Source organism: Bolinopsis microptera, chromosome 8 (genome assembly GCF_026151205.1).
Source record: "Bolinopsis microptera isolate Bmic1 chromosome 8, MBARI_Bmic_1.0, whole genome shotgun sequence".
Lineage (NCBI taxonomy): Eukaryota > Metazoa > Ctenophora > Tentaculata > Lobata > Bolinopsidae > Bolinopsis > Bolinopsis microptera.
The window spans coordinates 14,371,216-14,399,027 of NC_087079.1; the positions used below are offsets into that span (position 1 = coordinate 14,371,216).

General features: G+C 39.3%; 2 protein-coding genes across 2 annotated transcripts in view; both read right to left on the reverse strand.

Moving 5' to 3' along the window:
- Positions 1-200: 200 nt before the first annotated feature.
- On the reverse strand, positions 201-8,051 carry LOC134820173 (low-density lipoprotein receptor-related protein 6-like). Its single transcript, XM_063830394.1, has 10 exons — positions 7,965-8,051; positions 7,301-7,440; positions 6,903-7,005; positions 6,076-6,183; positions 2,749-2,872; positions 2,288-2,433; positions 1,975-2,115; positions 1,668-1,828; positions 1,079-1,342; positions 201-938 (listed from the first exon to the last, which is right to left on the reverse strand). Exons 1-10 carry the CDS (start codon positions 8,049-8,051, stop codon positions 797-799), a joined length of 1,416 nt encoding a protein of 471 aa, XP_063686464.1. The 3' UTR covers positions 201-796.
- A 1,678-nt stretch (positions 8,052-9,729) lies between these two features.
- Positions 9,730-27,812, reverse strand: part of LOC134819489 (low-density lipoprotein receptor-related protein 5-like) — a 59,474-nt gene continuing 41,391 nt past the window's right edge. Inside the window, exons 33-38 of the mRNA XM_063829443.1 lie at positions 12,229-12,352; positions 11,835-11,980; positions 11,522-11,662; positions 11,215-11,375; positions 10,615-10,878; positions 9,730-10,474 (exon numbers count right to left, since the gene is read on the reverse strand). Coding sequence (XP_063685513.1) covers positions 10,333-10,474; positions 10,615-10,878; positions 11,215-11,375; positions 11,522-11,662; positions 11,835-11,980; positions 12,229-12,352 — 978 coding nt within the window. The 3' untranslated portion in view covers positions 9,730-10,332. The remainder of the gene's footprint in view (positions 10,475-10,614; positions 10,879-11,214; positions 11,376-11,521; positions 11,663-11,834; positions 11,981-12,228; positions 12,353-27,812) is intronic.

Here is a 27,812-nt window from a genome sequence, read left to right on the forward strand (position 1 = left end):
ATACAGACGAGTAACATCCGTCAAAGTAGCGCGCACAGCTTTCTTCTCGAAATATTATGGTCCGAGGCAGGGTGCTGAGTTGTACAAATGACAAAGTAGCGTGCGCCGCTACTTTGACATTACTATACAGTTTCCAACTTGGATGCATTATGCAATCAAACCACAACACATGTTCGAGAATACAAGTGAAACATCGAGAATAGTGTTCCAAATAAATTGAGATTACTGATCAGATTAAGATTAAAATATCCGACTCAATAAACGATTTGCCTTTAGAATTTAAGTTAAATAGGGTAAACAGGTCCAAGGTCGAAGAACTTCATTCAAAGAACTTAATTCAGTATTCAAAATGTCAATTATAAAATAAAATCATCAAATTATGTATCAGTACATTATAATTATTACATTAATGTCGGTAAAGATGATTTCGCTATCACTTTTATAAAAATTTGCTAAAATGTTAGCAAAAAACACCAGGTGCTTAAATGGCATAGGAATCTTGACCTTCCTGAAATCATCCTCTCAGTCTCTTCCAAAAAATTAAAAACAGCATTCGGTGGTGATCAAGATACAAACCTGGATAAAAACAAAATGAGCCAATAGTTAGTTCAAAAATGAACTAATAATCAATGTCTTTATATTACACAAAGTATAAATTACAATATGCAGTAGATAACAGTAGGTAACCGACGGCGCCGGCAAACATCACTCCAAATACATCACACGGAGCTTGGCTATCACATTATCGGCAGATCTAAGATATTAGGACGACTAAATAACGACAAATATCATGTGATCAGTCGTCGTTGTCGGTGGTGACAGGAGTTCCACAAGGAGCTAGGTTCCGTGCTAGTCGTTCCGGACGGGAGGTCGAGAACCCCACTGAAAACTCGGACTGATAATTGTCTGATAAACAGTTCTGATCGTAATCTGACACACTGAGGAAAATGAAATTTAGATACGTTAGTTATTCATAAAATTAAATGGGGACCAACATAATAATTATATCGATTTTGAGAACAATAGAAAATGTGGAGATAAAATATCAAATATGATAATTAGTACGAATAAATGTTACCTGTTGATATGATCGTCCCAGATGACGTTGTTGTTAACGTGGTACTGGTAACTGACGGGGACACGTGACCGGGCTGAAGTAGCACGTGATCGCGCGGAGTGCGCGTGAGATCTGGCAGAAGGTGCACGTGAAGGTGCGCGCGAGGAGGCCCCGGGACCAGAGGAGTAGCCCCCGCTAGCTATTGAGGGTGGAGGTCCGTCTGCGATGCTGACATCTGTAGTGCTCTGCACTGGAGCAATACCGAACCTTTCGTATGGGTTTTGTCTGAAAAGATGCTCGTCAAAACTGTGTTACAACTTACACTTACAGAACACATCATCATATTATGGTCAAAATATATATTCACTACAGTTGCTGAGCTGCAAGCTGGTAATGAAAGGTTACAGTCCAGCTAATTGTCGAATGTTATTTTGTGGCCTCGTACTATTAGCAATAACACAAACACAACTGTTTGTGTTAGTAATTACTCGCTGAGTAAATAACAAACCACCTCTGATTATGATTAATAATTCAACGGAAGATTGGAATATTCAGTATTCGCCCTCTCGTGACCGCATACTTAATCACTCAATCTCCCCTGTTTACTAACGTGTTAATAGGTTTAAGACTGGACCCTATAGAACTGTTAGTGATAGTCTCATAGTGATCTAGAGACTTGTTGTTCCTCCGTTGCCAGGCACCATCCGAACTACACACTGTTGTCTCCAGTTCCGAGTAGGTGTTTGTAGTGACACATACGTTCGTCTCCACCTGTACAGGAGGAGTTTTAGACATTTAGAGACGAGGAAATGAGAGAGCAAATTATCATTAGGTTCCGTTCTAAAATCAGAAAACTGTTCTTGTTCTTCAGAATGAAGACACGATATGAACAGGAAAGTTGAAAGGGAAATACTTACTGTTTTGTTGCTGGACTGAGTGAGCTGCTTGTACGTAGATCTGACTCGAGGTAGAATGTTGAACTTGTAGAGAAGCCCAACTCCCACCACAGTCATGAAGAGGGCCGCGAATATTATTATCAGAGTGGGGGCTATGTGGTTCTGAAACAGCGACGAGAACTTTAAAACAAGTACAGTCAGTCGGATAAATTTAACGGCACACTCATAACAATGTCTGTCAATCAAAATTTCCCCGAAGTTGTACGAATTAAGCCACAAATGTGGCTACACACTTTCAACATGGTTCACACGCGGAGCCCCCAGTTTGACAGACCTGATTCCCATCAGTTCGGGGATCTACCATAGTGTAGGTACAGTTCCACTCGTCTGACCGGTCAGAACAGTCCGGGGTCCGGTCGCACCACCGGTTAGTGGCCCTGCACTGGCCATTCTTACACTGTTTCTGTCCCTTTTTACATGCTGAAGTGGGATTATTTTCGGAATTTTTTTTTCTGAATCTTGTAGTTGAACTCTATCACAATTAGTAAAGTACAATAAAAATAGTGCATTACTAATTGTGAGATAGTTAAACTACAAGATTGAGGAAAAAAATAAACCTAAAAATAATGCTTATAAATCAAGAGGCTTGCATATAATGAACATATTGACACGGGTGCAGAGTTGAGTCTGTACGGAACCTAGTAGTTATGCCAGTTATGAAATTTGAAGTGAGTAAAAACTGCTATAAAAATCGTAGCGTATATCGATTAATGGATACAAATTCGAGTAAGTTACCTTGGCAGTTAGCCTCGTCCCTTCCATCCTGTTTACAGTGAATAAAACCATCACACACATCAGTGACACTAATACAGCGGTCTCCACAGTCGAACTGTAATACGGGATCACATGCTGCGCATTCCTGAAATAGTTGAAATTTAAATTGAGTTTTATAACTGGACAGTTGCACTTTGGAAGTTTATAATTTCCAGGTCACAGTAAATTTTCCACCGAAGCCATTCCTGCATGATTTTTTAATGTACTCGATCGTAAACGAGGCGATAATTAATAATGATAATTAGTGTTTGTTTTGACTGTCAAGGTTGTAAAATTGGAACCTTGAACTCTTGTAGCTGTGAGTACTTTACCTTTGTTAAATTTAATCAAAGTTAGTATGTATCTTGCATTATCTTCGTTAAACCACTTTACTGTATTCTTTAACTTTATTACATTCCACTTTTTTCATGTTTTGCGAGGAGTTAATTTTAATTCTGTTTAGTCAATAAAATTTAACGAAATTAACTCTAGCAGTCATAAACATCAAACATGGCACTTATTGATCCTGCAATGGACGACGACTCTATGACAGAACCTCAAACCGTAGAAAAACCTTTTAAATGTAACCTCTGTGACTATCGAGGCAGGCAGAAACTTTATCTTCAGTCACACATGCGCACTCACACTGGAGAAAGACCCTATAAATGTGAAAAGTGTGATTACTCGGCGACCACTAACGGTAACCTGACAGTTCACATGCGCACTCACACTGGCGAGCGGCCCTTTATCTGTAGTTTGTGTGATTACTCAGCAAAAACTAACAGCTGCATTGCAGTTCACATGCGCACCCACACTGGGGAGAAACCTTATCAGTGTAAAAAGTGTGATTATTCAACATCCAGACAGGGAAGGTTGAAAATTCATGATCGTACTCACACCGGAGAGAAACCTTTCGAGTGTAAAAAGTGTGATTTTTCAGCTACCAACAGATCAGCGCTGAAATCACACGAACGTACTCACACTATGGAAAAGCCGTTTGTATGTACTCAGTGTGATTATAAAGCCAGGCAGAGCGGTGCTCTTAAATCACACATGCGCACTCACACTGGCGAGCGACCCTATAAATGTGAAAAGTGTGATTACTCAGCAGCCGTTAGATGCAGCTTGAAAATTCACATGCGCTCACACACCGCAGAGACACCATACAAGTGTGATCGGTGTGATTATCAGTGTAAGCATAAATGTTCTCTTGTGACACACATCCGTACTCACACTGGCGAGAGACCCTTTCAGTGTGATAAGTGTGACTTTTCGTGTTGTCAGAGAGGAGGTCTGACAATCCACAAGCGCACTCACACATTGGACAGACCATACAAATGTGAAGAGTGTGATTACCAGGCAGCACAGAAAGGCTCTCTGGCTACTCATATGCGTACTCACACTGGCGAGAGACCTTACCAGTGCGAAATATGTAACCACTCATTTACCACTAAAGGCAACCTGAAGGTTCATTTGCGCCGACACAACGCAGAAAGACCGTACAAATGTGATCGGTGTGAGTATAAAGCGAAACAGAAAGGGAATCTTAACAGTCACATGCTTACTCACACAGGAGAGAAACCATTTCGGTGTAAAACTGAAAAGTGTGATTATTCAGCAGCTACTGCATCAGCGATAAAATCACACGAACGCACTCACTCCGGAGAGAAACCGTTCACATGTACTTTGTGCGATTATAAGGCTAAGCAAAGTAGTGCCCTTCGATCACACATGAGTACTCACACCAGTGAACGACCTTATAAGTGTGATATCTGTGACCTTTCAACTAAATCTAAGAATTCTCTAAAAGAACATCGTAAAATACACACGGGGGAGAGGCCGTACCCTTGTGATCAATGTAGCTTCTCTGCAAGAGGTAGGTGGAAGTTAATGGTTCATAAACGCACGCACACTAAAGAAAAACCTTTCAAGTGTGATGAGTGTGATTACAGAGGGAGTACTCTAAGTAGAGTAAAGTCACACCAACTCACACATACCAGTCTGCGACCCTACAAGTGTGATAAGTGTGGGTATCAGACCAAGCTAAAATGCTATCTGAATGAGCATATGTTTATTCACTCTGGGAAAAGACCTCACCACTGTGATAAATGTTCCTACAGTGCCATTACTAAAAGCAGATTGAAGATGCATGCACGGTCTCACAGCGGGGTCCGTCCCCACAAGTGTAATCAGTGCGATTACCGATCCAAAACTAGATCTGATATGATAATCCACAAGCGATCTCATAGCGGGGAGAAGCCGTATACTTGTGACACGTGTAACTACGCAGCATCAACCAATGGGAGCTTGACACGTCACAAACGTACACACACCGGAGAGAGACCTTACCCATGTTCTCAGTGTAACTACAGAGGGATTGATACGGGGGCGTTGCGAATTCATATGGCCCATACACATTCGGACGAGAGGCCGTTTGGATGCGAACATTGTGATTACAGAGCCAAAGTGAAGAAGAAGTTAAACCATCACGTTAGAAGAGTTCACATAAGATCACGTGATACAAATTTTTCTCGTGGTAAGTTCGAAGCGTGTTTTTTAGTCTACCTATAGTTTGATTTATATTAGAGTCAAAAGTCTTCAGCTATCTTTCTTTCTTTTTTAATCAAGAATTTACAGTAAGGATTGCAAGTTTCACAAACACTATTCAAAAATATCCTTCCATTCTCCCTCGCTCTATAATACACTAACTATTATTTGACGGAATATACCCAGCAGGAGGAGCGAAGACAGAGAAGAACAAGTAAAACGTAAGATAAAGTAGAGATAAAGATACTCTGGTAGTTTGCTTCTGAACTGCATCTCACAGATTACTTTTTAAGTTAGCGTTTGAAAACTTGGGATTGAACTGTAGGTCACTTCAGTTCAACATACATTTAAATTGTTTTAATTGGATTCGCCTCTTCTGATAAATTCTGATACTTTTGGGCCCCCCACTTTTTAATTATACCTTAATTTTAACCCGTATGTTTAATTTTATCTATAATTGTTTCCATTGACAGTTTCACTTTGACTTAGTTTGCAGTTTGCATGATATCAACATAATAATTGACAAAAACAAAAGAGTTTAAAGAAAAATACAACTAATAATGAGACACCCCAAGAAACACACAACAAAAGTAAATTTGTTAGAATTATAAATATGTTATAAATATGTTATAAATATGTCATAAATATGTCATAAATATGTTATAAATATGTTATAAATATGTTATAAATATGTTATAAATGTGTTATAAATATGTTATAAATATGTTATAAATATGTTATAAATATGTTATAATTATAAACCTGTTCGTCCTCTCCCTCGGCACAGTCAGGATGTCTATCACAGAGCCAAGTTTTACTGATACAAGTACCGTCATTACACTTCCACTCTAACTGATTGCACTTAGCAGCCTGAAGGGGGAGGTGTTACAGAGGTGTTACAGAGGTGTTACAGAGGTGTTATAGAGGTGTTACAGAGGTGTTAAATAGAGGTGTTATAGAGGTGTTACAGATGTGTTACAGATGTGTTACAGAGGTGTTACAGAGGTGTTACAGAGGTGTTACAAAGGTGTTACAGAGGTGTTATAGAGGTGTTACAGAGGTGTTATAGAGGTGTTATAGAGGTGTTACAGAGGTGTTACATATGTGTTACAGATGTGTTACAGAGGTGTTACAGAGGGAAGTGTAGGTATTTCAGTACAAAACACGGCAGAAGTAAGAAAGTAGGAGTCAGGGTTTCAACAATGATAAAACTTATTCGATACTAATGATGGCACCAATAAATCCTGCTACTTCTTTTATTGGTGATGTAACGAGTGACATAAGTGTCAACAATTGCAGAATAAAAATAGACTTTCCTGGATAATAAACTCAATGCCAGGAAAATCATCATCACTTATTAAAACAAGGTACACGTTTCCCTCAGGACGTTTTAACACGTAGTTAGTTTGTTACTCACCACTCTGGGACACGTTTTAACACGTAGTTAGTTTGTTACTCACCACTCTGGGACACGTTTTAACACGTAGTTAGTTTGTTACTCACCACTCTGGGACACGTTTTAACACGTAGTTAGTTTGTTACACACCACTCTGGGGCACGTTTTAACACGTAGTTAGTTTGTTACTCACCACTCTGGGACACTTCTTCTCGTCGTCCCCCAACTCACACTCCCTGTACCCGTTACACTTCATCCTAGCTGGGAGACACACTCCTGTTCCTTTACACTTGTACCTGTTGTCAGGGGAGATCAGGGCGTGGTAATTATTATATTATGTGTGAGAGTAATAGCTGGAGCAGTAGAGAAGAGAACATAACTGAAGACAGAATTTTAAAGGCTGATAAGCATTCAACAAAACAATCGGATGATGTCGATTAACCAAGTAGTTTTAACAAAAATTAGGTATCACAACGTGATACCTAATATTACGGGGCGCTATTATGGATTAGATTTGGACCTATCCGCGTAGTTTCATAAACGTAACTTCAAGTAAAGTAGGTTATAAGTAAGTTAAAGTAACTAACGTACCCATTACAATCATTAGAGGAGCTGCAAACACTCTCATCCTCCATATCAAGACAGTCGAGTCTGCCATCACAGAGTGAGGTACTGTCAATACACTTCACTCCGCAAGAGAACTGGGAACTGGAGCACCAGCCGCAGTCAGCCTGGTTAGAAAACAGTCGTCAAATATTGTGATAAGATAGCGGCTATAAGTATAGGTAGGTAAATTAGGTAATTTTAGAGGACACACCAGCAAAATCTCTAAAAAATGTGTTTCTAGATCAAAACGCGCAATCAAAAGAAGCTATATGGGCGAAACGTCGGCAATAACTTGTGTTACTCAGAGAAGATTAAAGCCAATCTCAATTGTACTTCAAATGGATAAACCCTCTGATAAGGGCAAAGTTTGTCATACGTTGTAGTACAAAGACCCAGGAAAAATGTAATTAGTTATATTGGATATGTTTTCCAATACTTTCAATTGCCCTATTATATACGATAATAAAACACTTTTTAATTTTAGCAACATAAGTGATAAGAATTTGACGTAAAATATTAGTCTAGGACAAGATAAAAATCCGATCGATGATATTTTGACGAAAGGAGTTAGTTAGCTTTAGTTAGTGAATATATTCAAATTGCAAATCGAAGTACGTAACAACATAACAATTTCATTGACTGATTTTACTCGTCTAAATTTCTTCGAAGTAGCGCGCGCCGCTTTCTTCTCGAATATGGCAAGTGCTACGAAGTAGCGCGCGCCGAGCCAGACCATTAATAATGGTCAACAATTTTATGAAAGGAGGAGAGTTGAAACCTATGTTTAAAACTGAAAAATTGAAGCTTGTCATACGTTGTTTGCTCTAACCAGAGCCCTCTCGCTTGCAGTAGCGCGCGACCGCCGAAGCGCGTCACAAGCGCGTCACGCAGTACGCGTATACACATGGCTATGTGAAATACGTTGTATGACCCGCCGCGCACGAGTGCGCGGCTCCCCTAGCCTGTATCGTAAAAACGATACCATAGTGAAACAACCGTGGGGGTCACGACGTGATACTGAATACAAGGTTATAGGTAATAGTTAATTGACGATGACAATTCTTCGCAGCTCGGCGAGGCGCACCCAGTAGCGCATCGCGATCGCAATACAAAGGTACAAATAGTTGTATCACGTTGTGACCCCCACGGTTGTTTCACTATGGTGGAGTTTCTACGATACAGGAAGAGCCGCGTACTCGTGCGCAGCGGGTCATAAACGTATGACAAATAAATTAACGGGTGATACTCGTAAAATATTTGTTCCAATTATTAGGACCGTCGACGAGTCCAAATCGGCCGGCACGCGTCCTGGTAGGTTTTAAACTTGACCATTGTTAATGATCTGGCCCGGCGCGCGCTACTTCGTAGCACTTGCCATCGGGCCAACATTTCGAGAAGAAAGCGGCGCGCGCTACTTCGAAAAAATTTAGACGAGCTAGTAACATCCGTCAAGCTGTAAACATACAACAAATAAGTAGCAAATATATTCACATAGCCATGATGCATGAGCCTACGCGCGCGGCGGTCGCACGCTACTGCATTACAGCAAGCGAAAGGGCTTTGGTTAGAGCATGCAAGGTTATATAAATAGATCGCAAACAAAAATGCAAAATATTCAATTTTGGTGATTGACCTACTGATATAACTTTGATTGACGATGTCAATCCGTCGAGATCGTTGCTCTGCGAAGCGAAGCAAGAATGCGGCGCGTCGAAGTCCTCCAAATATAACTTGATTCACGAGGTCAATCTTTCCCAGCTCGGCGAGGCCCAGTGGTGCCAAGTGCATTTTGCCGATCTAAGTTGTATCACGTGGTGACCCCCACTGTCGCTTCACCCCTGTAGAGTTTCAACGATACAGGGGGAGCCGCGCACTCGTGCGCGGCGGGTCATACAACGTATGACCAATGACAAGATCTACGGTTGCGAGAAAAATTATTTGATCATGTTTACTTTTAAATGTTGGGGAATCCCGATTTCCGGGATTTAAAAATGAGATCGGGAATGACTTTACTACTAGGGTCCCCAGGTAAGCCTCGGGCAGATAATATTTCGAGAAGAAAGTTGTAGGTTTACAACCTACCAGTGACCAGTACGCGCGCCGAGTTGGACTCGTCGACGGTCCTGGAACAGATATTTTACGAGTATCACGTACCCGTTAAGAAGAAAGCGGCGCGCTCTTGGCCCTACTTCGAAGAAATTTATACCATACAGACGAGTAACATCCGTCAAAGTAGCGCGCACAGCTTTCTTCTCGAAATATTATGGTCCGAGGCAGGGTGCTGAGTTTTACAAATGACAAAGTAGCGTGCGCCGCTACTTTGACATTACTATACAGTTTCCAACTTGGATGCAACTTATGCAATGCAATCAAACCACAACACATGTTCGAGAATACAAGTGAAACATCGAGAATAGTGTTCCAAATAAATTGAGATTACTGATCAGATTAAGATTAAAATATCCGACTCAATAAACGATTTGCCTTTAGAATTTAAGTTAAATAGGGTAAACAGGTCCAAGGTCGAAGAACTTCATTCAAAGAACTTAATTCAGTATTCAAAATGTCAATTATAAAATAAAATCATCAAATTATGTATCAGTACATTATAATTATTACATTAATGTCGGTAAAGATGATTTCGCTATCACTTTTATAAAAATTTGCTAAAATGTTAGCAAAAAACACCAGGTACTTAAATGGCATAGGAATCTTGACCTTCCTGAAATCATCCTCTCAGTCTCTTCCAAAAAATTAAAAACAGCATTCGGTGGTGATCAAGATACAAACCTGGATAAAAACAAAATGAGCCAATAGTTAGTTCAAAAATGAACTAATAATCAATGTCTTTATATTACACAAAGTATAAATTACAATATGCAGTAGATAACAGTAGGTAACCGACGGTGCCGGCAAACATCACTCCAAATACATCACACGGAGCTTGGCTATCACATTATCAGCAGATCTAAGATATTAGTGATTAGGACGACTAAATGACGACAAATATCATGTGATCAGTCGTCGTTGTCGGTGGTGACAGGAGTTCCACAAGGAGCTAGGTTCCGTGCTAGTCGCTCCGGACGGGAGGTTGAGAACCCCACTGAAAACTCGGACTGATAATTGTCTGATAAACAGTTCTGATCGTAATCTGACACACTGAGGAAAATGAAATTTAGATACGTTAGTTATTCATAAAATTAAATGGGGACCAACATAATAATTATATCGATTTTGAGAACAATAGAAAATGTGGAGATAAAATATCAAATATGATAATTAGTACGAATAAATGTTACCTGTTGATATGATCGTCCCAGATGACGTTGTTGTTAACGTGGTACTGGTAACTGACGGGGACACGTGACCGGGCTGAAGTAGCACGTGATCGCGCGGAGTGCGCGTGAGATCTGGCAGAAGGTGCACGTGAAGGTGCGCGCGAGGAGGCCCCGGGACCAGAGGAGTAGCCCCCGCTAGCTATTGAGGGTGGAGGTCCGTCTGCGATGCTGACATCTGTAGTGCTCTGCACTGGAGCAATACCGAACCTTTCGTATGGGTTTTGTCTGAAAAGATGCTCGTCAAAACTGTGTTACAACTTACACTTACAGAACACATCATCATATTATGGTCAAAATATATATTCACTACAGTTGCTGAGCTGCAAGCTGGTAATGAAAGGTTACAGTCCAGCTAATTGTCGAATGTTATTTTGTGGCCTCGTACTATTAGCAATAACACAAACACAACTGTTTGTGTTAGTAATTACTCGCTGAGTAAATAACTAACCACCTCTGATTATGATTAATAATTCAACGGAAGATTGGAAGATTGGGTATTGTGCCCCTATTCGCCTTCTCGTGACTGCATACTTAATCACTCAATCTTCCCTGTTTACTAACGTGTTAATAGGTTTAAGACTGGACCCTATAGAACTGTTAGTGATAGTCTCATAGTGATCTAGAGACTTGTTGTTCCTCCGTTGCCAGGCACCATCAGAACTACACACTGTTGTCTCCAGTTCCGAGTAGGTGTTTGTAGTGACACATACGTTCGTCTCCACCTGTACAGGAGGAGTTTTAGACATATAGAGAGGAGGAAATGAGAGAGCAAATTATCATTAGGTTCCGTTCTAAAATCAGAAAACTGTTCTTGTTCTTCAGAATGAAGACACGATATGAAAAGGAAAGTTGAAAGGGAAATACTTACTGTTTTGTTGCTGGACTGAGTGAGCTGCTTGTACGTAGATCTGACTCGAGGTAGAATGTTGAACTTGTAGAGAAGCCCAACTCCCACCACAGTCATGAAGAGGGCCGCGAATATTATTATCAGAGTGGGGGCTATGTGGTTCTGAAACAGCGACGAGAACTTTAAAACAAGTACAGTCAGTCGGATAAATTTAACGGCACACTCATAACAATGTCTGTCAATCAAAATTTCCCCGAAGTTGTACGAATTAAGCCACAAATGTGGCTACACACTTTCAACATGGTTCACACGCGGAGCCTCCAGTTTGACAGACCTGATTCCCATCAGTTCGGGGATCTACCATAGTGTAGGTACAGTTCCACTCGTCTGACCGGTCAGAACAGTCCGGGGTCCGGTCGCACCACCGGTTAGTGGCCCTGCACTGGCCATTCTTACACTGCTTCTGTCCCTTTTTACATGCTGAAGTGGGATTATTTTCGGAATTTTTTTTTCTGAATCTTGTAGTTGAACTCTATCACAATTAGTAATGTACAATAAAAATAGTGCATTACTAATTTTGAGAGAGTTCAACTACAAGATTGAGGAAAAAAATAAACCTAAAAATAATGCTTATTATGCCAGTTATGAAATTTGAAGTGAGTAAAAAATGCTATAAAAATCGTAGCGTATATCGATTAATGTAATGGATACAAATTCGAGTAAGTTACCTTGGCAGTTAGCCTCGTCCCTTCCATCCTGTTTACAGTGAATAAAACCATCACACACATCAGTCACACTGATACAGCGGTCTCCACAGTCGAACTGTAGTACGGGATCACATGCTGCGCATTCCTGGAATAGTTGAAATTTATATTGAGTTTTATAACTGGACAGTTGCACTTTGGAAGTTTATAATTTCCAGGTCACAGTAAATTTTCCACCGAAGCCATTCCTGCATGATTTTTTAATGTACTCGATCGTAAACGAGGCGATAATTAATAATGATAATTAGTGTTTGTTTTGACTGTCAAGGTTGCAAAATTGGAACCATGAACTCTTGTAGCTGTGGGTACATTACCTTTGTTAAATTTAATCAAAGTTAGTATGTATCTTGCATTATCTTCGTTAAACCACTTTACTGTATTCTTTTACTTTATTACAATCACTATTTTCATGTTTTGCAAGGCGTTAATTTTAATTCTGTTTCGTCAATAAAATTTAACGAAATTAACTCTAGCAGTCATAAACATCAAACGACTATGTAACATGGCACTTATTGATCCTGCAATGGACGACGACTCTATGACAGAACCTCAAACCGTAGAAAAACCTTTTAAATGTAACCTCTGTGACTATCGAGGCAGGCAGAAATTTTATCTTCAGTCACACATGCGCACTCACACTGGAGAAAGACCCTATAAATGTGAAAAGTGTGATTACTCGGCGACCACTAACGGTAACCTGACAGTTCACATGCGCACTCACACTGGGGAGCGGCCCTTTATCTGTAGTTTGTGTGATTACTCAGCCAAAACAAACAGCTGTATTGCAGTTCACATGCGCACCCACACTGGGGAGAAACCTTATCAGTGTAAAAAGTGTGATTATTCAACAGCCAGACAAGGAAGGTTGAAAATTCACGATCGTACTCACACCGGAGAGAAACCTTTCGAGTGTAAAAAGTGTGATTTTTCAGCTACCAACAGATCAGCGCTGAAATCACACGAACGTACTCACACTATGGAAAAGCCGTTTGTATGTACTCAGTGTGATTATAAAGCCAGGCAGAGCGGTGCTCTTAAATCACACATGCGCACTCACACTGGCGAGCGACCCTATAAATGTGAAAAGTGTGATTACTCAGCAGCCGTTAGATGCAGCTTGAAAATTCACATGCGCTCACACACCGCAGAGACACCATACAAGTGTGATCGGTGTGATTATCAGTGTAAGCATAAATGTTCTCTTGTGACACACATCCGTACTCACACTGGCGAGAGACCCTTTCAGTGTGATAAGTGTGACTTTTCGTGTTGTCAGAGAGGAGGTCTGACAATCCACAAGCGCACTCACACATTGGACAGACCATACAAATGTGAAGAGTGTGATTACCAGGCAGCACAGAAAGGGTCTCTGGCTACTCATATTGCGTACTCCACTGGCGAGGAGACTTACCGTGCGAAATATTGTAACCACTCATTACCACTAAAGGACCTGAAGGTTCATTTGCGCCGACACACGCAGAAAGACCGTACAATGTGATCGGTGTGAGTATAAGCGAGAAACAGAACGGGAATCTAACAGACATGCTTACTCCACAGGAGAGAAACCATTTTCGGTGTTAAAAAACTGAAAAGTGTGATTATTCAGCAGCTACTGCATCAGCGATAAAATCACACGAAGCCACTCACTCCGGAGAGGAAACCGTTCAAGTACTATTGTGCGATTATACGGCTCTAAGCAAGTAGTGCCTTGATTCACACATGAGTAATCACACCAGTGAACGAACTTATGTGGGATTTATCTGTGACTTGTCAACTAAATCTAAGAATTAACTAAAAGAACATCGTAACTAACACACGGGGTGAGGGCCGTACCCTTGAGATCAATGTAGCTTCTCTGCAAGAGGTAGGTGGAAGGTTCATGGTTCATAACGCACGCACACTAAAGAAAAAACCTTTCAAGTGTGATGAGTGTGATTACAGAGGGAGTACTCTAAGTAGAGTAAAGTACACAACTCACACATACCATCTTGCGGACCCTACAAGTGTGATAAGTGTGGGTATCCGACCAAGCTAAAATGCTATCTGAATGAGCATATGTTTATTCCACTCTGGGAAAAGGACCCACCACTGTGATAAAGTTCCTGACAGTGCCTTACTAAAAGCAGATTGAAGATGAAGCACGGTCTCACAGCGGGGGTCCGTCCACAAGTGTAATCAGTGGATTACCGATTCCAAAAACTAGATCTGATATGCTAATCACAGAGATTCTCATCGCGGGGAGCAGCGGTATACTTGTGACACGTTGTAACTCGCAAGCATCAACCAATGGGAGCTTGACACGTCACAAACGTACACAACACCGGAGAGAGACCTTTAACCTCAAGTTCTCAGTGTAACTACCAGAGGGAGTGATACGGGGGCAGTTAGCGAATTCATATGCCCATAACACATTCGGACGAGAGGCCGTTTGGATCGCGAACATTGTGATGTACAGCGCCAAAGTGAGAGAAGTTAAACATCATCAGTCGAGAGTTTACATCAGATCACGTGATACAAATTTTTCTCGTGGTAAGTTCGAAGCGTGTTTTTAGTTTCTTACTATAGTTTGATTTTATATTAGTAGTCAAAAGTTTCAGCTATCTTTCTTTCTTTTTTAATCAAGAATTTACAGTAAGGATTGCAAGTTTCACAAACACTATTCAAAAATATCCTTCCATTCTCCCCGCTCTATATACACTAACTATTATTTGACGGAATATACCAGCAGGAGGAGCGAAGACAGAGAAGAACAGTAAAACGTAAGGATAAAGTAGAGATAAAGATATCTGGTAGTTTGCTTTCGAATGCATTCTCAAAGATTACTTTTAAGTTAGCGTTTGAAAACTTGGGATTGAACTGTAGGTCACTTCAGTCAACATACATTTAAATTGTTTTAATTGGATTCGCTCTTCTGTAAAATCTGAATTTTGGGCCCCTCCCACTTTTTACTTATACCTTTATTTTAACCCGTATGTTTAATTTTATCTATAATTGTTTCATTGACAGTTTCCCTTTGACTTAGTTTGGCAGTTTGCATGATATTCAACATAATAATTGCCAAAACAAAAGAGTTTAAAGAAAAAATAAACTAATAATGAGACACCCCAAGAAACCACACAACAAAAGTAAATTTGTTTAGATTATAAAATTGTTATAAATAAGTTATAATATGTCATAAATATGTCATAAATATGTTAAAAATTACTGTTATAACTTGTTATAAAAATATGTTATAAATGTGTTATTAAATGTGTTATAAATATGTTATAAAATATGTTATAAAATATGTTATAATTATAAACCTGTTCGTCCTCTCCTCGGCACAAGCGGCTGTCTATCACAGAGCCAAGTTTTACTGATACAAGTACCGTCATTACACTTCCACTCTAACAGATTGCATTAGCAAGGCCTGAAGGGGAGGTGTTACAGAGGTGTACAGAGGTGTTACAGAGGTGTTATAGAGGTGTTACAGAGGTGTAACTAAGAAGGTGTTATAGAGGTGTTACAGAGTGTGACAGATGTGTTACAGAGGTGTTACAGGGTGTTACAGAGGTGTTACAAAGTGTTACAGAGGTGTTATAGAGGTGTTACAGAGGTGTTATAGAGGTGATATAGAGGTGTTAAGAGGTGTTACAATGTGTTACAGATGTGTTACGAGGTGTTACAGATGGGAAGTGTAGTATGTCAGTTACAAAACACGGGCAGAAGTAAGAAAAGTAGGAGTCAGGCAAGGTTTTCAACATGATAAAACTTATTCGATTTTCTACTGATGGCACCATAAATCCTTCTACTTCTTTTATTGGTGATGTAACGAGTGACATAACTGTCAAACAATTGCAGAATAAAAATAGACTTTCCTGGGATAATAAACTCAATGCCAGGAAAATCATCAATCACTTATAAATAAGTTCACGTTTCCCTCAGGACTTTTAACACTTAGTTAGTTTGTTACTCACCCACTCTGGGACACGTTTTCACACCGTAGTTAGTTTGTTACTCACCACTCTGGGAAACGGTTTTAACACGTAGTTAGTTTGATACCTCACCACTTCTGGTGGGACACGTTTTAACACGTTAGCTCTTTTTGTTAAACACCACTTGGGGCAGTTTTAACACGTAGTTGTTTGTATCACCACTCTGGGACACTTCTTTCGTCGTCCCCCAACTCACACTCCTGTACCGTTACTTCAGCCTAGCTGGGAGACACACTCCTGTTCTGTACACTTGTACCTGTTGTTCAGGGGAGATCAGGGCTGGTAATATTTATATTACTGTGAGAGTAATAGCTGGAGCAGTAGAGAAGAGACTTAACTGAAGACAAGAATTTAAAGGCTGATAAGCCTTCACAAACAATCGGATGATGTCGATTAAACCAAGTAGTATTAAACAAAAATTAGGTATCTCAACGTGATACCTAATATTCGGGGGCGCTATTATGGATTAGATTCGCGACCTTCCGCGTAGTATCATAAACGTAACTTCAAGTAAAGCTAGGTTATAATGTAGTTAAAGTAACTAAACGTACCCATTTACAAATCATTAGAGGAGCTGCAACACTCTCAGCCTCCTATCAAGACAGTTCGGTTGCCATCACAGAGTGAGGTACTGTCAATACCACTCACTCCGAAGAGAACTGGGAACTGGAGCACCAGGCCGCAGTCAGCCTGGTTAGAAAAACAGTCGTCAAATATTGTGATAGATAGCGGCTATAAGTATAGGTAGGTAAATAAAATTAGGTAATTTTAGCGGACACGCCAGCAAAATCTCTAAAAATATGTGTTTCTAGATCCAAAACGCGCTATCGAAAGAAGCTATAATAGGCGAAACGTCAGCAATAACTTGTGTTATCAGAGACGATTTTAAAGCTCAATCTCAATTGTACCTTCAAATGGATAACCCTTGATAAGGGCAAGTTTGTCATACGTTGTAGTACATAAGACCCAAGTAAAATGTAAATAGTTATATTGGAATGTTTTCCATACTTTCAATTTGCCCTATATATCTATCGATATAAAAACTTTTTAAATTTTAGCAACATAAGTGATAGAATTGACGTAAAATAATAGTCTAGGACAGATAAAACTCCGATCGATGATATTTTGACGAAAGGGAGTAAGTTAGCTTTAGTTAGTGAATGATTATTCAAATTGCAAATCGAAAAGTACGTAACAACATACAATTTCATTGACTGATTTTACTCGTCTAAAATTTCTTCGAAGTAGCGCGCGCGCTTCTTCTCGAATATGGCAAGTGCTACGAAGTAGCGCGCGCCCAGCCAGACCATTAATAATTGTCAACAATTTATGAAAGGAGGAGAGTTGAAACTTATGTTTAAAACTGAAAAAAATGAAGCTTGACATACGTTGTAGGACCGCCGGCGCACGAGTGTGCGGCTCCCCTAGCCTGTATCGTTAAAACGATACCATAGTGAACCGACCGTGTGGGTCAGGACGTTTGATATGAATACATGGTTGTAGGTAAATATTAATTGACGATGTCAATTCTTCGCAGCCGACGAGGCGCACCAGTAGCGCATCGCGATCGCAAATACCAAAGGCCGTATGGGAATAGTTTGTATCACGTTGGACCCCCACGGTTGTTTCACTATGGTGGGTTTCTACGATTAAGGAGGAGCGCGTACTTGTGCGCCAGCGGGTCATAAACGTATGACAAATAAATTAACGGGTGATACTCGTAAAAATATTTGTTCCAATTATAGGACCGTCGACGGTCCAAATCGGCGGCACGCGTCTGGTAGGTTTTAAACTTGACCATTGTTAATGATCTGGCCCGGGCGCGGCGGCTACTTCGTTAGCACTTGCCATCGGGCCAACATTTCGACGAAGAAAGCGGCGTCGCTACTTCGGAAAAAAATTTAGACGGTAAGTAAATCCGTCAGCTGTAAACATACAACAATAAGTAGCCAAATATATTCCACATAGCCATGGAAGCATGAGGCCTACGCGCGCGGCGGGGGACGCAGCTACTGCAGTACAGTCAAGCGAAAGGGCTTTGGTTAGAGAGCATGCAAGATTATATAAACAATAAATAGATCAAACAAAAATGCAAAATATTCAATTTTGGTGATTGACCTACTGATATAACTTTGATTGACGATGTCAATCCGTCGAGATCGTTGCTCTGCGAAGCGAAGCAAGAATGCGGCGCGTTGAAGTCCTCCAAATATAACTTGATTCACGATGTCAATCTTTCCCAGCTCGGCGAGGCCCAGTGGTGCCAAGTGCATTTTGCCGATCTAAGTTGTATCACGTGGTGACCCCACTGTCGCTTCACCCCTGTAGAGTTTCAACGATACAGGCGGGTCATACAACGTATGACTTAATTGACGATGTCAATTCATGGCAGCTCGGCGCGGCACAGTAGCGCATCTCGCCGATCTAGCCAGGAATTGATGAATTCCAGCAAGATACGCGCCAAAAGACGCGCAGTTGCGGAGTGATGTCAACGATTACTTTACACACTAATATCATTATAATTTGGCGTGACCGGGAAGAAAAACACGTGTAATAGTAGAAATTACTAAGCAAGAAGTATACTTTTACAGGATTGACTTCGTGTAAACTTTCAAGACGCTAATCACATTCGACTAAAAGAATGTGTTAAAGATTCATGATATTTTTGAAATAGACCATTGATAACTGTTTTTTAATCACAAAGTTAGTGCAATTTCAAGTGGAAAAAGGTGGTAGACATATCACAAAATGTATATGTATGTTAACTTTCATATTCTAATAACTTGATTACATACTTTAAAGAGAACAAACAGTACATGATGGAGTCATTCGTAAATTATTGACAAATAGATTTACGAGAAATACACAAATCGCTCACCATGTTTCTAGCTTTGAATTAACCCGGCGACCCTAGGCTTTGTGTTCTCAAACAAAGTCGTTATATTAATATGAGACTTCAGTTAATTTTAATAATATTCAATTAATACGTGTATGAAAACCTAAAACGGGGTCCCAGGTAATACGACTCAATCAATTAGATATTTCAAAGATTTCGATACAAGAGATACATCTCTTACTAGCTATGTATTTTCGTATAATACAGAATGACATTAACTGCGGAGCACCGTACTAAGTTTCACAACAAGGTCTATACTAAACATGCGAAGATGATTTATCTTCGCATATATATACTAACACATAACATACTTTAACACGTACTCTAAGTTGTCCTTAGTGACTATTTAAAATCCAAACCCAAACTAGAGTGTAGAGCGTATGTTGAAAACCCTAATCCGTACGAGAAATTAGACCAACATCCTTATTTGGTCATACCACCTGGCTATTATAAAGAGGTTCATAAAACCAAAATATATCCAAATAAATGTTGATCAATTAGGCTTAATAATAATATAATTGACGTTCATAAGGCTCAATAACAACCAAACAATTTTTCAAGTTCCAACTTGAATTGCTCCAAGAGTTTGTTGTCCTATTCTTGCTACAAAGAGACTTCTTCGCTCTAGAGGTAGGTCTTCATCAAACAAGGATAGTGGGACAAGCTCTCCAGTCAGGTACCATGTGTGCCTGTTGAGGACTATCGTGGTGATGGCTGATACTCTGTCCACACTCTTGTACTTCTGAAGACTCTGTAAGAAACGGATGTCGTCGGAGGCTGCAGATTCAAGGAAAGAAGCGCTGAACCAAGCTCTCAAGTAAACGAAGACAACAAAGTGAAAACATTTCTCTTCTTCGTCCAGTGAAATGGTATCTATCATAATGTAGAAGCTGGAGCTGAACACCGTCCACCATGCCATCTACATTGTAGATGGCATGGTGGACGGTGGTCAGCTCCAGGTCTTTGTATCTGGAAGACGTATCCTTTCTTCATATCTATGCTTTCTCCATGGATTAGTTAAGCAAGCTCTAGGAATTCCTTGTAATTTCCTGGGCTGGTTGTTGAGTTGGTGGATGTGATTAATAAAGGATAGAAGGTCTCCTACTATATATACACGTCGTTCCTGTAGCAAGTAAGGATATCGGTAAGGACGATGTTCTGCAGATCGAAATCTTCCCAGGAGGTCTTCTTGATCTTCAAAAGGGTTATTTCGAGTGATGTTGTGTCACCGAACAGTTGCTTGTAGGGAGATCCTCTTACAAGCTCCGCCTCCAGGACCTGATGTCTGCAGGCCATCCAGAGGATCTGTCGATGAGGAATTGCTGAAGAATAGTACATGCTTTTTTGTGAACTCCAATATTGGATGATGTCGTATCAAATCCAACGGCTATTATTTTATCTGCTAGGCTCTGGTCGTCGAGCATCTTCTCCACTTTGTCTGCTTCGTCCTAGTCCCTCGTCTTACAGATTGCGAGTATCTTGTTCTCTTCATCTTGTACTAAGGCCACAGCCAGTCTGTTCACTTTCCTAAATCCTTCGAGGTCTGCTAGGAGTTTTCCGTCGAAATTTATCTGTCTGACATTGGACGTAAAGTCTTTTTTGATCTTTGCTGCTTGCTTTGATTGGACTGAGGCTCTGTGACGACGTGCAGTGGACTCTGTGAGAGATAACAGCCTCATATTATATCCCCGTGTCGTCACCGAGCAGTGAAATGCAGTGTCTCCTCGAACCGTCACTGAGGGAAAGAAAATAAGGTACTACGTATGAAAATGAGAGAAAATTCTATCAGTATCATGAGATTACCAAGGATATGACAGTAAATTATTCACAAATCTGATTTATTTTTAATTAACGATGAACAGCAAGAAGGCTTTTAGTTTTAATAACCAGGGTTTTAGCCAGGCAGGATAGTAATATAGTGAATACCTGATTTTGAGAGATACAATTACAGCCAAGACTGATGGCAAAACGAAAGAACTCCGCAAATTTCTGACCAAAAATATATCGTCTCCTGAAAATTAAGTGTGCGTTTAGAATTTAATTTTATATAAAACCCATTCATTAAGGCTTCTAGCATAGCCGTTCTGTTTAGCGTAAAAATCGATTGGGATTTTAATAGCTAAGTCTAATAATATCCCAGTTACGTGGGATGAATTGCATGGATAAAAATTGTCCTATTTACTCTTATTACAATCTAGCGATTGTAAAAGTGTGTGGCTATATAAATATTGATATTGATTGATCCATGTCACGTGTCATTTGCACATAATATGATCTCTTAAAACTATTAATACTACCGTCTGCACTTGACAATTCACGTGACGTGCCTAAAAAATACCAAAGTCCCCCCCCCCCCCCCCCCCCCGGTTTTAGACTAATTTAACCAACTCGTAACTTAAAGAACAGTGCACGCCAGTTAAGTAAACGATATCCCTCACCCTCTTTCTGTGTCTGTTGCGACGAGGAAGAGCAGTGGGTTTTGAAATGGTTAACGTTTTTACCGTAGAAGCTTGCTAAAAAATCGCTGGATAGAATGCTATCATGTCATAAACAGTTTGCAGTTAGTGATCAGCTATAATAATTAATAGTATGGTTCATTTTACAAGTCAAGTAAGTGGGTCCGGAACTATTTGGTGGCAAACTCTACGGTGGCGTCGTACAAAAACAGTCACTGATCATTAAACTTATCGGCTGGTTAAGTATAAAGTGTAACATATTTTACCAGCGCCTATCAGCACGCCAGTGATAACAGCCGGAATTAATAGAAGCGCGGACAGACTTACAAAAAATGCCGACGGAAGTGTATTTTATATCAAACTTGTATATAATTCTGTCCGTGACTGCAGAGATCAGAGAACGTGATCTGAGCCGCGCGCACGTGCTAGTAGTATTAAATATTTAAACTTAACGGTAATTACATTGGAGTGTGTAATGTTAAATGTGTGTAGGGAGTTGGCTCAGCTCCGAGGTGAGTGTACAGATTACAGATCTGAGTGACATACTAACTACCTTACAAGACATATTTATGGCGGCCTAATTTGCGACGACCGAAATTTTGGCGGTCCGAAAATATGGCGAAATTGAACAAAAACCGTCAAATTTCGGACGTCACAGAAAATAAGGGTATTTTTCATCATTTTTTGTGACAGTAAGCAGTAAGGAAATTTCTGAATTTCGGTAAAATCATGTTCAAACTTAGTCTGTATTAAGACTGTAAGACTTTCATGTTAGCACATACATGTATTTTAATGCAAATTTAAACTATTGCTTGACATTCAATTCGTCATTGGTGTGGTGATAATTTGTATAATAAGATGCCAGAATTTATTTATTTATTTTACTTGATATTACTTTTTAGAAACAAAATAAAGCAGTGAAGGCACAGTCATTGAAATAAGCTAAAAGATAATGCGACGGATTCTATTACGACGACCGAAATTTTGGCGGTCCGAAAATATGGCGAAATTTTCGGAAAACCGCCACATTTCGTACGTTATAAATATGTCTTGTAAGGTATTCAATTTTAACTGTCATTTTCAAAGAATGTTCCATGGTTCCTCGAATTCACATGGTTTATGGGCCCAGTACTGAGCTTTCACAGTTCGTGTGGTAAGAATGTGGTAAAAAGTGGTAAAAAGTGGTGTTGCCTTGAGATCTAAGATGAGAAGTACGGACTCGTTTCGGGGGAAAAGTACGTACTTGTACGCAACTTTAAAAAGTCCGACTCATACGACGTACGGTTCAGATAGAATTTTTTGTTTTTGAATTACGCATATATTAGTTCAAAGCAGAACAAAAAGCACTGCCGTGAAGAAAATGACAAGTTATGCGGGATAATATTACACTGCCTACAAGAAAACTAAAGCTCGTAGCTATCACATCATGTGATTTTGCTCTGATCCAGGCTAACTTCACTGTTGTGACATTTTATCTCTGTAGTATTTCGATCATGTGATAATCTGCACATGATCGAAATACTACGTAAGAATGTAAGTCGCTGTCGGCCAGATCCTATTTACTATCATAATTGCATAGAAACCTGCTACACAACATGAAGGCTTTGATTTGCTTCTAATTTAAGAGCTATAATGTGTATGAGAAAAATCAACAAATTACTATGATAACAAATTTACGTGTTTACCTGAGTTATCTATATCGTTCGATATATCTCTGTTGTACTTCTTTACGCACGACTTGGTCACTGAAATTACTCTCGTCACCACAAGTCAGTTCAATCAGAATCACTTCTCTCTACAATGTCAGGTCTCTCGGATGTGTTGTAGATGTGTTGTAGAACTGGGCAGGTATCGTGTCTTCGTCCCAGATCAGCATCCAGTCTTTCGCCCTCTCGAACGGCATCTCCTTCCTCAACTTCAGCTTATCATAGCTCCCATCCTCCAACTTGAACCGTAACGATTATTTGTCGAAGGGCGTGGAAAATGCGGAATTGTACGTCTTGAGTTGGTCTAGCAAGGCTCCAGCTATGACACGCAGAACGTTGTCATGCCCCCAGTTGTATCTCTTGGAGTTTCTTGCTACACTACAGACACTAGACAGCCAGGATCTGGTTGATGTTACACGTCTTCCAAAAGTTTCCTGTGCTCGAATAGTTTCACAGCTTCATATATTAGCAGGGGTATTAGCCACATCCTTTTGTCGAGTTTAGATGGAATTTAAGGAGAGCTGGGCTCATCTTGTAGTTGTAGATGAGGTTGTTCCAATAAAGTCTAATTGCGTTGTGTCTCCCATGTCAAGAACCTGCCCTGTACTACCTTGTTCACCGAGGAGGACTCATGTTTACATCTGAGTCCTCCTCGGTCTTTAGTTATTACTCCAAACAGCTCCTGGAAGTAGAGATCTCGCTCCCTAGCAGTCAGCTCCGTCGTATACGACCATTTTGAGCTGTTATTGTAGGCTTGTTATATAAGGCTTCTATACATTTAGTGTTATCACTGTTCTTTAAGGCGTGTCCCTTTGATACCTGAAGAGACTTGTATTAAACTAAATTGATAATTCATTGCGATTATAATCATGATAGAAACTTTGATGAACCTATTAATTATATTATAGTATTATAATTATTATATAGTGCAATAAGAGTTTCTACCTTTTTAACCCTTCACTAAGCTAAAATGTATTAATTTAATCTGAAAATCACTTAAAATCTTACCTAAAAATTGCAGTCTAGCCTGATTGCGACATCATTAGAAGAGAGAAATAATTGAAATCCAATTCAGCAACAGACAAGAAACCATACTTCCTGCAAATTTGGTAGTTATTTTTTATTTGAAAATTCAATTAATCATTATATATATAAATCAAGCGTTACATTTCAGCCATGCAAAATTACAATGACATATTTTGATATACTAAATGATAAATGGTACTGCAATATAAGTTGCTTAATGTTTGGCCGGATGACAACTTACGAGAAAAATAAACTTGATTAAATATAATAATTAATTCGGCTGAACCAACACATAGCAAGAGCCACATTAACGTTGGGGCCGTCGTAAAAGTCATGTCAACCTAGGAAATTGTTTCAGAGTATTTCTCTGATTCTGTCGTGTTGATCATCATTTCACAATGCCTCAGCCGTACTAAAACACAACCTACGATTTGAAAGGGCTCCCGTATGTTTGTTTTATGTGGGCAACATCGTAGAATACACACGCTATACACTATGGTTTCAGAGCGGATACTAATCTCATGCTGCAGTGTTAATAAGCATGAAAGTACAAAAGGTAACAAAATCTTATCGACTACACAAATTCAGGTTATTAAATGATAAAACAACTTCTTATCTACTTCAGCCATAATGTCATAACTGATCACATATTATCTCACCACCTCCCTATATTTACAATATTTGACTGGGAAATTAGCAAGACCAAAAATATTCACAAGCACACTCAATATTATGACTATTATAAATCAAATACTGATAAATTTGCTGAAGTCTTGGGTAACAAACTAGACAAGAGGAAGTGTGTCAAACAGTATATATTCATTCAATTAAATCAAGTGATGCAATACAAACTAGACAATGAACCAATTATAGATTTTACTAACTTTCATGATATCTTTAAAAACAGCATTGACGAAACCTGCAAACTAGCTGTACCCAAAACCACTAAGCGCACTATCCAGAACAACCCCTAGATTACTGGCGGGATTATAGCCTCAGTAAACCACTGCCATGGACTGTATGATGACTGGGCGAAAGTCAGGAAAGTTAAGTGTAAACAAGGCGAAACTGACACAAAAGGGGGCACATGCCTGTGTTCTATCTGCTGTAATAAAAGATACCGTTATGATGACTACATAATATAGAAATGAGGGACCACATGCAAAACTGGTATATCTGAACATATACCAATTTTGCGCAGGTAGCTCATAGTCTTCAGGGTGAAAAGGTGCATCTTTGGAATTTTTTTTGAACAATTTTGAAGAAATTTTTGAAAAAAAGTGAAATTTTATTTTTCCAAAACTGGTATATGTTACAATATACCATTTTAGCTTTTAACAATCATGAAAACAAAATGGTATATCTGCAGATAGACCACCTTCAAGAAACTTATCTTCAATAAAACCGGTATATCTATACACATTTTATAGACTTTAGCCAGCCCAAATAGTATATCTTCAGATATACCATTCTCAGTTAAATTATTTTATTGTTTATAGTATAGAAAAAATGGTATATCGTGAGATATACCAGTTTTAGTACAATTCTAGTTTTAAAAATGGTATATAGACAGATATACCATTTTTTAGAAGTGTTTTTTACACATGATATAGAATCTTTAAATCAGCAAAAATGCATTTATCTCAAAACTATCAAAAACAGATATACCGGTTTTGCATGTGGTCCCTCAAATATAGAAAGGCTCTAAAAAAGGTTCGTAAAAAGGCTGTATCTGAATATTATTCTGACAAGTTTCTTGAAACTCAGGGAAACTCCAAGAAAACCTGGGAACTGATAAATAAAATTCGTGGCAAACAGAAACGTGATATCAGACCTATATTTACCATAGACAATGAAAATATAACTGATCGCAGAGTTATAGCTAATGAATTCAATATAAGTATTTTGTATCCCTAGCATCTAACCTTAATGCAGCCTACACAGAACTAGGAGAGATACAAATAAATCAGCTTCAAAGTTTCTGTGACTTCTTACCTAAATCGTATACAGCTAATATATATCTACATGACTGCTCACCTGAGGAGGCTAATATAATGTAACTTGCCCAAGCGATAATCATGTTATTGTATGACTCCTACATTTAGGCTGTGATTAAGAGGTAAATAGGGGTGTGATAACCTAAGACTAGGAGGGTACAAAATTACGGCCACGGTCCTTTTAAGTTTCGATTGTTTAATATTTAGCTGAAAATACGACACCGATAATAGGTAAATACCGATTAAACGATTGGTATTAGTCAATATACTCACCATGTATAATTAATCTCAGCAATAATGGATACTAATCCGAACAGCCGGCCTGGTAACATAGTAATGTATCTCTTGACATATATTAATGATATTGAAATACGATATTTTGGGGAAATATGTTATGATCGGCCTATGCTGCTCAGAAGTAGAACCTAAATAGTCGAACAAGCCTATTAAACCAATTTCAACATTCAACAACCATGCTACTTCATAAATCAATGATTGAAAATTGAAATATCAAAATTGGACAGTGATCTTGACTTACCCTTATTATAAGGGCCTTATACAATATATATATATATATGTACACATATTAAATCAGTTTCTGTATAAAAGCATTTAAACCGGCGTTGACAGTTTTGAAGTTACTGTAAAAGAGGACATTAGTTTCTAGTAACTGAACTAACTTACACAAACTCAAACAAGTCAGTCGAGTTTCTGTATTTGCTTAATAAGCTGGTAATCGTACCGTTCCCAATGTAAATGAAAAGATTCCTGACCTTCAATTTGCTGAGTAATAGATCATACGGAATTAATGAATTAAATGGTTTCGGCCCAAGAATGCTTAATTACTACAAAACACAACAGGTTCTTAGTTCTAAAACGACAACTGTTCCATGTTCTATCAAAATTGAGAAGAAACGTAACTAAAGCTCAAAAGATAGATTCTTGATATCTCTTCCGTTACGAAAATCAGCTGGTTCATAAGATTAATGAAGAAGATTCGCATACACGATTTAAAATAAAAGTAGGAACGTAGCCGAAAGACAAACTGAACAAATGAGGATTTCGACTTGAAACGAGCTATATATAGCAGTATAACGTAGCGCTCGACTCCAAATAGAATTCAAATAAAAATGCGCTCCGGTAGTTTCAACTCCCAGCAGCTGGGAGTTGGAAACCTGGAATTCACGTTACTGTCGCTGTGAGAAGCCTTATTGAGTGCGCGGCGCGGCACAGTAACGCATCGCGCTACAACGTATGACCAATGACAAGATCTACGGTTGCGAGAAAAATTATTTGATCATGTTTACTTTTAAATGTTGGGGAATCCCGATTTCCAGGATTTATTTCGGTCGGGATTCCCGGGATTTAAAAATGAGATCGGGAATGACTTCACTACTAGGGTCCCCAGGTAAGCCTCGGGCAGATAATATTTCGAGAAGAAAGTTGTAGGTTTACAACCTACCAGTACGCGCGCCGAGTTGGACTCGTCGACG